Raw genomic sequence first — 12,354 nt, 5'->3', positions numbered from 1 at the left:
AGTTAAAGAAGTTACAGGAAGAAATAGACAGCAAAACTATACTAGTGGGGGACCTCAACCTCCCTGTCTCTCAACTTGATAAATGTAGCCTCAAAATAAACAAGAAAGAAGTTAAGGAGTGAATAAAACTCTGGATAAGTTAGAAATGATAGTTATCTGGAGAAAATTGAATGGGGATAGAAAGGAAAATACTTTTTCTCAGTGGAACATGACACATATACAAAAACTGAGCATGTACTAGGCCATAAAAACCTCACAATCCAGTGCAAAAAGGCAGAGATAGTCAATGCATCCTTCTCAGATCATAATGCTATAAAAATTGTATGTAATCAAAGGCCATGGAAATATAAACCAAAATAAACTGGAAACTACAATCCCATCCTAAAGAATTAGTGGGTTAAACAGCAATCAAAGACTTCATTCAAGAGAATGACAATAATGAGACAGCATACCAAATCTTAAGCAGTTCTTAGGGGAAGTTTTATGTATTTGAATGCCTACATGAATAAAATAGAGAAAGGGAAGATCAATGAATTGGGCATGCAGATGTAAAAGATAGAACAAGAACAAGTTGAAAATATCCAAGTAAATACCAGATTATAACTACTGAAAACCAAAGGAAAGATTAATAAAATTGAAATTAAGAAAACTATTAAACTAATAAATAAAACTAAGAATTGGTTTTATGAAAAAACCAACAAAATTGATAAACCTTTGGTCAATTTGATTAAAAAAAGAAAGAAGAAAACCAAATTACCTATATCAAAAATGACAAGGGTGAACTAACCTCCAATGAGGAAGAAATTAAAACAATAATTAGAAATTACTTTGCCCAACTGTATGTCCATAAATTCGACAATCTAAATGATATGGATAATTATTTTAAAAATATAAACTGCCCAGATTAACCGGAGTATTACTAATTTAAAAAAAAAAAAAAGAAAACATGGATAGACTTGCACAAAATAATGAAGAGTGAAATGAGGACAACTAAGAGATCATTGTATGTAGTAACAGTAATGTTGTTTTAAGAACAACTTTGAGGGAATGAGTCATTTTGACTATTATAAACCTAAAATAACTCTAAAGGACGTTTGAAGGAAGACACTATCTACATCCAGAGAAAGAACTGATAAATACACACACACACACACACACACACGCACACACACACACACATACACGTTTGAGTCTGATGGCAACCATCTCTAGGGCAGGGTGGGAGGGAGGAAAGAAAAAATAAAAAAATGATTATGAAGAAGTTCATTATATATTTAAAAGGCATAGCAAGTTGTACATAATAGAATTGCCATTTCATGTGCAATAATTTTTTATTATGCAATGCTATGGAAATGCTTATTTTATTTTATAAATAAATAATTAAATAAATAGAAATTTTAAAAAAAACATAGTAATATGAAAAATGCTCTAAATCTATGTTATTAAAGAAATGTGAATTAAAAGAACTTTCACATTGATCAGATTGGTTAATATGACAAAAAAGGAAAATGACTAATGCTTTTGAGGACAGAGAAAATCTGAGACACTAATTGTGAACTGATCCAACCATTCTAGAGAATGATTTGGTACTATGCCAAAAGTGTTGTAACACCATGCAAATCCTTTGATCCAACAAAGTCACTGGTAAGTCTGTATCCCAAAGAAATGTAAAAAGAGGACATACATGTGCAAAAATGTTAATAGCAACTGTTTTTGAGGTGACAAAGAATTGGAAATTGAAGGGATGCCCATCCATTTGGGAATGGCTAAACAAGTTTTGGTGTATGACTGTGATAGAACATTATTGTATTTTGAATTTGATTTGTTTTGATTGTAATGAAATAACAATCAGGATGGTTTCAGAAAAACCTGGGAAGATTTATATGAGATGATGCAATGTGAAATGGGTAGAACTAGGAGAACATTGTGTGTAGCAAAGCAATATTTTAACAATGATCAGATGTAAAGAGATTCAGCTACTCTAATCAAGAAATGATCCAAGTCAATTACAAAGGACCCATGATTTTCTCTCCAGAGAGAGAACTGATATACTCCAAAGACAAACTGAAAAATACTTTTACTTCTTTAACTTTGTTTTGTTTTTGCAACAGAATAAATTTGGAAATATGTTTTTCATGATTTCACATGTATAATTGATACCATTTTTCCTGCTTTTCTGGGAGGGAGGGAGAGAATTTAGAAATCTTTTTTTTTTTTAAAAATGAATAAATAATGACTTTAATAAAAAGCAATATATAAAAAAAGGCTAGAATCTAGTATGTTGGCTTGAATGGGCACATAAGAAAATCAGTTAATCACAAGTTTGGGACACTCTATACTAAGTAACATTCTGAAAATGAGTGAAGGCATCTCCAGAGGATAGCATAGCAGACCATTTTTCTTCTGAACTATTCTTTAATAGAGTATGAGGTGTTTCTTGCCAACTGACATTCTCTATACTACCTTGTGCCTGAAGGCAGAGAAGAGAACATGTTTCCTAGTTCATTCATCCCAACCAGAGAAGGAGGATCAGAGTGGGGAAAAGGAAGTGAACTGGAGAAAATGGGCTCATTTTACTCATGATCTGCCTCATTTAATTTTCTTTATATTTTTGCCTGCTTTCTCTGAGCTTCCATTTCCTCTAGCCAAATACACTCAATCCTATAAACCTCAAAAAACACACACTCAAACATGGGAAGACAGAAAGATCCCTCCTCCCTTACAAAAAAGAGCAGAGAGAATGAAAGAAATCCAAAAAAGAAACACTTTCTTTGGCCTGTCTCTCCAGCCCTCCTTCCCTTAAAAAAATCTTGCTTTCCTTGTGGTGACTTAGGACTTACAACGACTTATAAATATTCTGAGGAGACTGTTTTCTGTATAACAGTAAAGATTAACCTCTTAATTCTCTGCAGTAAACTTTGCCTTCCCAAACATAGGGAAACATTTTTTTCTTTGCTTCTAAAACTCCCAGTTGTCAAAGTCTGTCCTCTTGATTATTACAATTTTAATTCTAAAATTTTCTTTTAAAGTGCACATAGAAAAGATAAAGGACTAGTTATTTAACATCTATTTAACAACAGCCTATTTAACACAAAGGTTGGTCCTGTTTTTAACCATTAGAAAACAATTACAGTCCCTCTCTGGCAGGGCAGATTGAACGAAGTTCCTTATGTGTTTGTGCCAGAAAGAGTTGATGCATGCTAAAATGACTAATGTCGAAAAACAGCCTAAATAAATGTTAAAGCACCAGATCAAAGACTCTGGGAAAACCAAAATAATATATTCCAAGCTATTTGATTTTTAAAACCAATTAACTCCATCAACTCCCTATTTATATACAAAGGCTTGAAATGTATTACTCTAAAGTGGATTTTTTAAAAAGTGAAATGCCTTAATTCATTCAATAAGAAATTTAGAAGTAGGGATCTAAGAGATTATTAGGCACAGAAGAAGAATTTTGCAGAAGAGGAAATATGAGACCAATTGAGATTAAGTAACTTTTCCATGATCACAGAGATAATAAATAATAGATTTAAGTCAGACTCAAGATTTCTGTTAAAAATTGAGGGTCTTTTTCACTGTGCCCTGTTGCCATTATTAAAAAAAAAAATGATGAGAAAAGTAAAGTTTCTTTACCCATATCTTGGATCCAAAGCAATAGCTCGGGGATGCTCCATAGCGCCTGCTATCAATGTGGTTCTCAGAGTGCCATCTAATTTGGCCACTTCGATTTGATCCAAGTTGCTATCTATCCAATAAATATTTCCTGCAATCCAATCTACTGTCAGACCTTCTGGAGTAGCAAGGCCATGTTCTACCACCACTTCAATTGCTCCTACACCTACAAAAAGGAAAAGTAAAAAAAAAAGAAAAAGAAAGAAAAGAGAAAATAAAAAAAGCAAGTTTTACCTATGTCCCGAACCAAGAAAAGGAAAATGTCTTATTGAATTATGGTCAGGTGTGTAGGACAAACACCTACCCCCCTTATTTTACTGAGTAAAGATGAGGCAACCTATAACCTAAATGACAGTGATACTTGCTGCAGTACCTAAAAAACACTCCTGTCAAATCATGAATATGCAGGTACTGGATTATTCTTCTCTGATAAAATAATGTTCACTGATGATAGTGGGTTAACCGAGTCTCTATTTTCCACCTTCTTTGTCTCTTGGCATGGAATACTTTCATTTATTTATTTATTTAAAGGCCTCATTAGTAGAATTATAGAAGGAACTGAGAGAACAGTGTTTCCTTCCAGGGTACTAATATTTGTGTGTGTGTGTGTGTGTGTGTGTGTGTGTGTGTGTGTGTGTGTGTGTGTGTGTGTATGGAGGGGGGGATGGGAGGGAAAGGGACTGTAGCATTCTTGCTTGCAACCTCTATCCTCTGGCCTGTCATTCATCTTTAACTAGATTGCCTTCAATGTATAGTGAAACTACCCCTGTTCTTTTTCCTTCCATAGGATGCTACCCCCCATAATCATGGAAATCCTTTCCAAGGCCCACTGCCCTCCACAGATGCATTACTCAGGTATGTTCTATGGGATGAAACTCTGGAGACCACTGACTTTTATTTGACTATATGGAAATGTGTCAGGTTCTCTGGGAAATGCCCCCTCCCCTCCCTTTCTCTAGCATGATTGTATTTGGAGTGTAATCTTTGACATCATCTGAAGTTGCTCTGGATGTAAAAATTGCAAATTATAGTCCTGTATGTAAGATATTAACCTTTATCATAGGAGAGTAAGGCCAGGGAAGTGAAGAAAATCACATATCAAATACCTGAGTTTTTAAAGACTGGAGTATTATTAAGTTATCTGAGCTGACGAAGTGTTGACTATACAGATGTAAAAACTTATGAACCCAATTTTTTATACATGGTGCTTTTCCTGAAGGTTTGATTATAGAACTGATATTTTGTGTAAAACTACCTAAAGCATAAGATAATATTCTAAGAGACTTATGTTAAATTATCCTTCAACTGACTTAAGAAATTATTTCATGGAAATATTCCATGGATAGTATAATTTTTTGGAGTATAAAAATATTGTGTTATATGGCAACTGAAAAGTACTAAAAAAAATAGCATTTCTAATATTTCCTTTTAAAAATTTTTGAATTTGTTACCTATACTAATTCTGGTGCAATAGAATATTTAAATTACACAGAGATTAATTGATACATTGGGGTTGACAATGGGTTTATCATTTACAAGTACTGATGTTTTCTGACAAAATCAAATAATTTTTTTTTATAGAAACCTTGAAAACAGTAGTTATTTACCTAAAAAAATTGCTACCATTTGTGTTACTTGTAAACCTTAGAAAGTAAAAGTACAGGAAGCATAAGAGGACAATTTTAATTAGTCCCCTATGAATCAGAATTTTAACTACCTAGCATCTGCCATTCATGTCAAATCAACAAACATGTCAGGAAAAAAATACCACTATTGTATTTATTTTCAACAAAGAGAAACTAAGAATCATATACTTTAAGCAATACATAAAATTTCGATCAACTCTCCTGGTATTTAGCAATGCAAATAGTAGCAATGCATAGAACAAGCTATCAATAGTCCAAAAAAAGTTTATCTACTGTAATGGCTATACTTTTTAATCAATGATCTTACTTTCCAATATTTTATTGTTTCCTCCCAGGCCTTAATTTTGGAAGCTTAAGCCAAATGAAATAATGCTGTTCACATTTGATTTCATTACTAAGTATTTGGGGGAGGTTTGATGACTGACCCAATACCATCTTTCACTGTATCACTTTGAATTATTTTCTCCTGGAGCCAAATAACCAGACTACAATTATGCTAAAGAGTCAAGTTTTGACATGGTCACTTTTCATAAATTTCAGAAGTGACTTTCAAAGCAATTAACAACTTGAAAGGCAATATAATGCACTTAAGTGATTATCCAAACCTAGTGAAAAGAAATAATTTTAATTTGGGCAGAAATATTTGTTTTCAGTTATACTGCTTTTTGACTAAATTGATCATTGGCAGAAAAACTTAAAGCAAATTACTATAACTTGAAAAAATCAAGTCATTGTCATGTAGAAGGCAATATTTTTTCTGTATATATATATATGTGTGTGTGAATATATATTAATATACCTCTGCTTTTCTTATACTGATAAGCTCATTGCATAAAATAATAATATAACAGTTGACACTTACATATCACTTCAACTTTAAAAAACACTCGGCAGTTATGATCTCATTTGACCTTCACAACAGATCTGTGAGATAGGTGCCATTACTGTCCCCATTCCTCATCCACATACAACCTATTTCTTCTTCTCCTTAGACCCCATGCCTATCCCATGAACTTGTTTGTTCATATTAAAGTGCTTTCCTTCATTTCTCTTGTCTAAGAAAATAAGGTAGACAGAGATCAGGACTTGTACAGGATGCTTCAGCTGAAGCATTACTTGAACTCAGGTCATTCTGACTCCATGTTCAGTGATCCAACTGGTGTGACACCTACATCCCCCAAATAGCATAAACGATGAATGATCAATTCCATGGAAATAGAAACCCAAATTACTGCCAATAGCTTTTATACAATTTATGTGAGGGACCAACACTTTATTAGAAATGATCTGATAATATCATTTTGGTGGGATAAATTTACCTAAAAAGTAGAACAAAAGTATATACCTCCACTTTCTGAAAGTTTGCCTCTGTAAATTCTGTCCTCCACAACATCTGTCCAATAAAGTAAGCTCTGATTGAAGTGAAAATCAAGGGCTATTGTGTTTCTTAATCCAGGAACAAGCAGACTGTAGTCTCTCTTGTGAAGATCAATCCTTCTGATCTCATGTCGTATAGAAAAAATGATGAATGCTTCAAAGGGATCTGAAATTAAATGTATATTAATAGATAGGCTTTAAGAATACTAAGATACTCTAGTAAGTGGGAAGGAACATTTTTAGAGAGAAATACCCCTTTTAAAATATATATGTAACATGCTACCTTTTCATTTCATGAAAGGAAATATTTCTTTTAATTCACAATTTAAGAGGAATTTGAAAAGCTTAGGTTTCAGAGTATCTAATAACAAGATAAAAAAGAAACTTGGTCTCTTGAATGCATATGCTTTTTATGTTCAAAAAACAAAAGCTGTGTAACTCAACAGGTTTTTTTTTCTGTCTTGCTGCCAGAAAATCTATACTCAAATTTATTCTCCAAATGGTGTTATCTCAGGGGCCTGAAAACATTTATTTCCTCTCTTTCCTAAAGTTTTCTTCTGATATAATTTTAATATGTTGTTTCTTCTTTTTAAAAATCTACACTCAGGCTCAATAAAGTGGGAGAATGATAAATCATACTGCACATATATGTACATGTTTTATATTTGTGCATATATGTATGAACATATGTATATGTAATATGTACATCAAGAAAATGAACTGAAAGCAAAAGTTTTGAGTGTATGCACATGAGTGCACACTAAATTCTTCACTGTTTAGGTTTAGATTAGGATTTGGGGGGAATAATTCAATTTCTGTGATTTTACTGGTGTGGGAAACTGCCTATGTGGTTATGCAGATAGAAAAGTTACCTATAATTTATAATCTTAGAGCCTTGACCAACATATTTTGAAGCTATGTGAATGGTTCATAATTACTTGGCTAATTGTCAGGGGATGGACTTGAAGAATGCTGTTATAATTCCAAGGCTCATCTCTTTTTTATTATAGAAGACTTCTTCTCAGATTTAACATTTATGACTGAAATATATATATATATATATGTATGTATGTATGTATGTATGTATGTATGTATGTATGATAGACCATGCTCTATTTGTGTTAGTATCTTGGGAACTCCTATAGTTCCTTGGCTGTTCTATTGTTTGTTTTACAAATCCAGGTACACATTTTTGGTTTTAAATTCCTTTGTAAGGCACAGCAATTAAATAGGTAATTGCTGAATATCCACTACTATGGGAAGTACAACCAAAGGATAAGCCTCAGTGTCTCCCCTCAAGGAGCTTATTCGTGTGTTAATAAATTGTAATGCTGAAAGAAATCCTGGGGAAAATAGATAGAACACAAAATAAGGGAAAACCTGTAGAACTGAAATCTCAGAAAAACTAAAAACAGAAGCTTCATTGGGTGACAAAACTTCTCATTAGCTAGTTAAATATTTTAAATTCCCAGGGAAAAACTAAAAGCAAATGAGTTCTGGTAGTCCACTATATTCTGCTGTAATGTTTCAGAACAATAAATCCCTGTCATTGGAATAAGCGTTACCTTTACAGAATGATGCCTTGTACACACTTAATATGGTCAAAAACTGATCTGAGGCAGCACAGGGCTCCCATCATAAACTGAGACTATTGCCTGTATCCTTGATGATAATGCATATGTGTGTTTATATATATACATACATATTAATGCTTTAATACACATACATATACTCTCAAAAGGTGGGAGCTACATCATCTTCCTATTGAGGAACACCACCCTTCCCATAAGTTTTATAGTAAGCAGTACCATCAGGATCTCCTTAATGAAATTTTATACTGAAGATGATTTCTTTGTTGTGACTGATGTGCTGAGGAAAGTAAAATCATATTTTCTCCCTCACCATAGGGGAGCTCAAAATGTTTCAAATTTGTATACACAGCAGTGTCTGAGAGTAGGCAGTTGTTAAGAATTTTCATCTTCTAAGAGAAAAATTTAGTCTGAGGGGGTTCGAGTCTTTTCTAAAGGCAAATAATTAAGTCAACAAACAAAGCTCCATTGACCTTGAGCAAAAATCAATCAGGATGGTAGTGTTGCCAACTGTGAGGGATTGTGATACTGATTGAAACTTAATACATATCTATTGATTTTGATTTTATGATGCATAATAAACCAACTTTTCAATGGTTAAGGCTCATATGAATTCACAAATTCTTTAATCTTGCATCAGGGTAGCCTGAATAAGTTTTTTCTTGTTTTAAGATTCTGTGATCTGATAGAATGATTACTTCTGCTTTAAGCGGGGAAAAGTATATTAAGATTAATGAACATATAAAAAGGAGAGTATAGAAACATAAAGACCACATATCTGAATTCTTGATTCTCTAAATGCCTTCTTTTACCAGAAGAAATCTTATATATGTAACATGCTAAACCAGAAATGCTTCAATTTAATTATTGTGTATTATGTTCCCACACTGTGGTATGTTAAACCAAAACAGTTCTTGTCCTCAAGGAAATCAAAGTCTATTGCTTACTTGACAAATAAGCAATGAATGTTGACAGTGAGTTAGCTTTTGTACGTAGATAGACAACTTGAGACTCAAAGAGATCTAGATTCAATCCTATCTCTTACATATAACATCTGCATGACACTGGCATCCTGGGTATGACCCTAAACACTCCCGATATCTCTCTAATACAGGGATATTTAATGTGTGCGTGTGTGTGTGTGTGTGTGTGTGTGTGTGTGTGTGTGTATGTGAAATATCCCTTTGGCAATCTGGTGAAACTTATATATCCCTTCTCAGAATAATGCTTTTAAAGGTATAAATGAAACACATAGAATTACAAAGAAATCAACTATGTTTAAATAAAGACATATTTTTTCTTTTCCCCCATTCAAATTCCAGGACCCCCTGAAGCCTATTCACTGATTCCCTGGTCCACTGTGTGAATACTAGTTAAGAAGCCCTGCCAGAATTTGAAGAATAATTGTTTATATACATTGGTACAGGGTATTTTCTCACTACAGAGTTTCAAAAACCTATGAAATTACAAGTCCTGTCATACATAAAAGTATATGCATATCCAGATGTAGACATAGCTTTAGAGGTAGAAAGAATCTTAAGACTAAAAAGTCCAGTCTTCTAATTTTACAGATGAGGTAATTGAGATAGAGACAGGTTAAGTGACTTGTTTAATAGAACCAGATTTTTTATTTTAATTTTTTTGTCATAACAGAGGATTCCATCTGGAGGAGAAGGAAGTTTAACATCATTGGCATGTAAGCACAAAAAGAATCAATAAAATGTATTTAAATATATATAGCAAGGATAGAAGGAGAGAGGGGGTAGAGTGGGAGAATAACAATTTACTGGTTTGTTTTAATATTAATAGAATTGGATTTATTTTTCTTGGAGTTGAACTCAATTTGGAATGAATATCAATGGCATTCTGAACTAGACATCAATTTTCACTTCTAGAGATTTTTTCAGAGTATCTATTCCTCATCAATCATTGAACTTAAACACCCCAAACTATCACAATATACACAATTACAAGAACTGACTTGAGAATTATCTACTTCAGAATATTCTATCTGATATTATACGTACAAATCCCAAAAGGCCATAATTTGCATATTCTGAGTGTGGAAATTTGTGTTTGAAAATGTAGCATAACCATCAATTGACTGGGACTCTATTCTGTATGGAAGACCTAGTACTTGTGTCCCCGATCTACTATTAACCTTCCTAGATTTTCTTCTATTTTTGTATTTTTAGCTTTCATGAAACAAAATATGAAAACAAGAGATGAGATATCTTGCTAGTGAAAAGATACCTCCAGACGTCCCCCAGGGCACCTTGACATTGTATCTGAATAGTTATTTTTACAGAAAGTGCCACAGATTTTTATTATTGTTATTTAATTCAAATAATACATTCTGCTCTTGCTATTCCACACTTCCCCCAATTTTATTATTCCATGTTTTTCATAATACATATTAAGATATTTCTAATTTATCTTCTGTTTGAGTATTTAAGTGCTAAGTAGGCCAACTCTGCTCTAGTTTAATATATCATTTACTTTCTCTATCCCCTTAGAGCTAGGAAAAAGGAAATGTTAAAAAGGAACATGAATTTTTTAAAAAGAGCCTTAAATTGGAAATTAGGAGATGTAGGCTCTAGATCTGGCTCTCTTACTTAAAACATTACTTTGTATTTGCTTATCTTCCCAATGCTTACATTTTGTAACTCTCACTTCCACACAGGATGTAAATCCCTTAAAGAGGGGTTTGTTTTGTTTTTCTCTTTCTTCATATCTCTAGCACTTACATAACACATCGGACAGAGTGGTTATTTCATGTTTGCTAAATTGTACCTGGTTACATTTACAGTTAGATGACTTCATGGGTAGAGTGCTAGGCCTGGAGTCAGGAAGACCTGAACTCAAATTTGGCTTTAGACACTTGCTAGCTATGTGACCTTGGGTAAATCACTTAAACTGTTTGCATTAATCCACTAGAGAAGGAAAAATGCCAAACCACTCTAGTATCTTTACCAAGAAAACCCCATGGATCATATTGGTGTGGTATGGTCCTCAGGGTCATGAGGAGTTGAAAATGAGTGAATGACTGGACAATAAAAACAATTGGTTACAACTCATTTAAACTCCCTAGGTCTCAGTTTCCCCATGTATAAAATGAAAGATGTTACACTAAGTAATCTCTAAGATCCTTGTAAGAAGTAAAATTCTATGATTTATTTATTTCACCATAATTATGTAAACAAGTCCTATGTATATAGATTCACAGTTTCATGCACAGTCTTCTGTTCTACATTATGTATGTACATTCTGCTTTAGTGTGATATTTAATTAAAACAAATTAATTTTTAAAAATGTATATTATTATGGAAGTTAAGTAAGGAATTTTACAAAGGAAGTGATCTATAATATAAAAGAATGACGTCCATTGAATGACATCAAAGGAAATACTGCTTGATTTGTCTAGGAAATCACGAATGACACTAGAGATTGTAGTTTCAGTGAAAGGTGATAGAGAGTCATAGAAAGAGCAATGGATTTGAAGTCAGGGGAGATGTAGGTTTGAATCCCGGATCCAATAGTTGATTGTTATGTTACCTTGAACCTTATCATTTAACTTCTCTAAGACTGAATTTCCTCATCTGTAAAATGAGTATAATAATGTGTAGATGGCCTGAATTATCGAGGTATTGTGCAGAGGATAATTCATAAACTTTAAATAGCAAATAAATATGTTACTTATTAATTGGAACAATGGGTCCAAAACTAGCTCAAAGGAAGCTTAAAAAGGAAGAGGTGGAAGTGAAAATGATTGCAATAAAGGGAGAAAAAAAGTAGAAAGAATAGTGAGATAAATAGGGCAGAGAAAAGGGGAAAAATGAAAAAGTTGTTACTTGATTTGAGGCATAAAAATAAATGTTTGTTTCTTTTCCAAAAAAAAAAAAAATACGAAGAGTGACCAGTAGAAGTGGAACAAATAAAACACAGAGAGAGCACCATCCAGTAAGGGCTGACATTGAAGATACACAGAAGGAAAAGAATAGATGAGTAAAATGAAAATCTCCATTTTAATTTTATTTATGGTTCCCTAGTACATATTGGAAATGAAA

At 33.0% G+C, this 12,354-nt stretch overlaps 1 protein-coding gene across 3 annotated transcripts in view; it reads right to left on the bottom strand.

The window, feature by feature from the left end:
- The window catches only part of LRP1B (LDL receptor related protein 1B), a 2,222,640-nt gene that overhangs the window by 800,031 nt on the left and 1,410,255 nt on the right, over positions 1 to 12,354 (bottom strand). For all 3 annotated transcript variants that reach the window (XM_072613193.1, XM_072613191.1, XM_072613192.1), the window contains 2 exons: positions 6,667 to 6,864; positions 3,637 to 3,841 (listed from right to left, as the gene is read on the bottom strand). In XM_072613193.1, coding sequence (XP_072469294.1) covers positions 3,637 to 3,841; positions 6,667 to 6,864 — 403 coding nt within the window. The remainder of the gene's footprint in view (positions 1 to 3,636; positions 3,842 to 6,666; positions 6,865 to 12,354) is intronic.

Source organism: Notamacropus eugenii, chromosome 5 (genome assembly GCF_028372415.1).
Source record: "Notamacropus eugenii isolate mMacEug1 chromosome 5, mMacEug1.pri_v2, whole genome shotgun sequence".
NCBI classification, from domain to species: domain Eukaryota; kingdom Metazoa; phylum Chordata; class Mammalia; order Diprotodontia; family Macropodidae; genus Notamacropus; species Notamacropus eugenii.
Note: the sequence above shows the minus strand (reverse complement) of the source record. Positions and strands in the feature narration are given on the sequence as shown.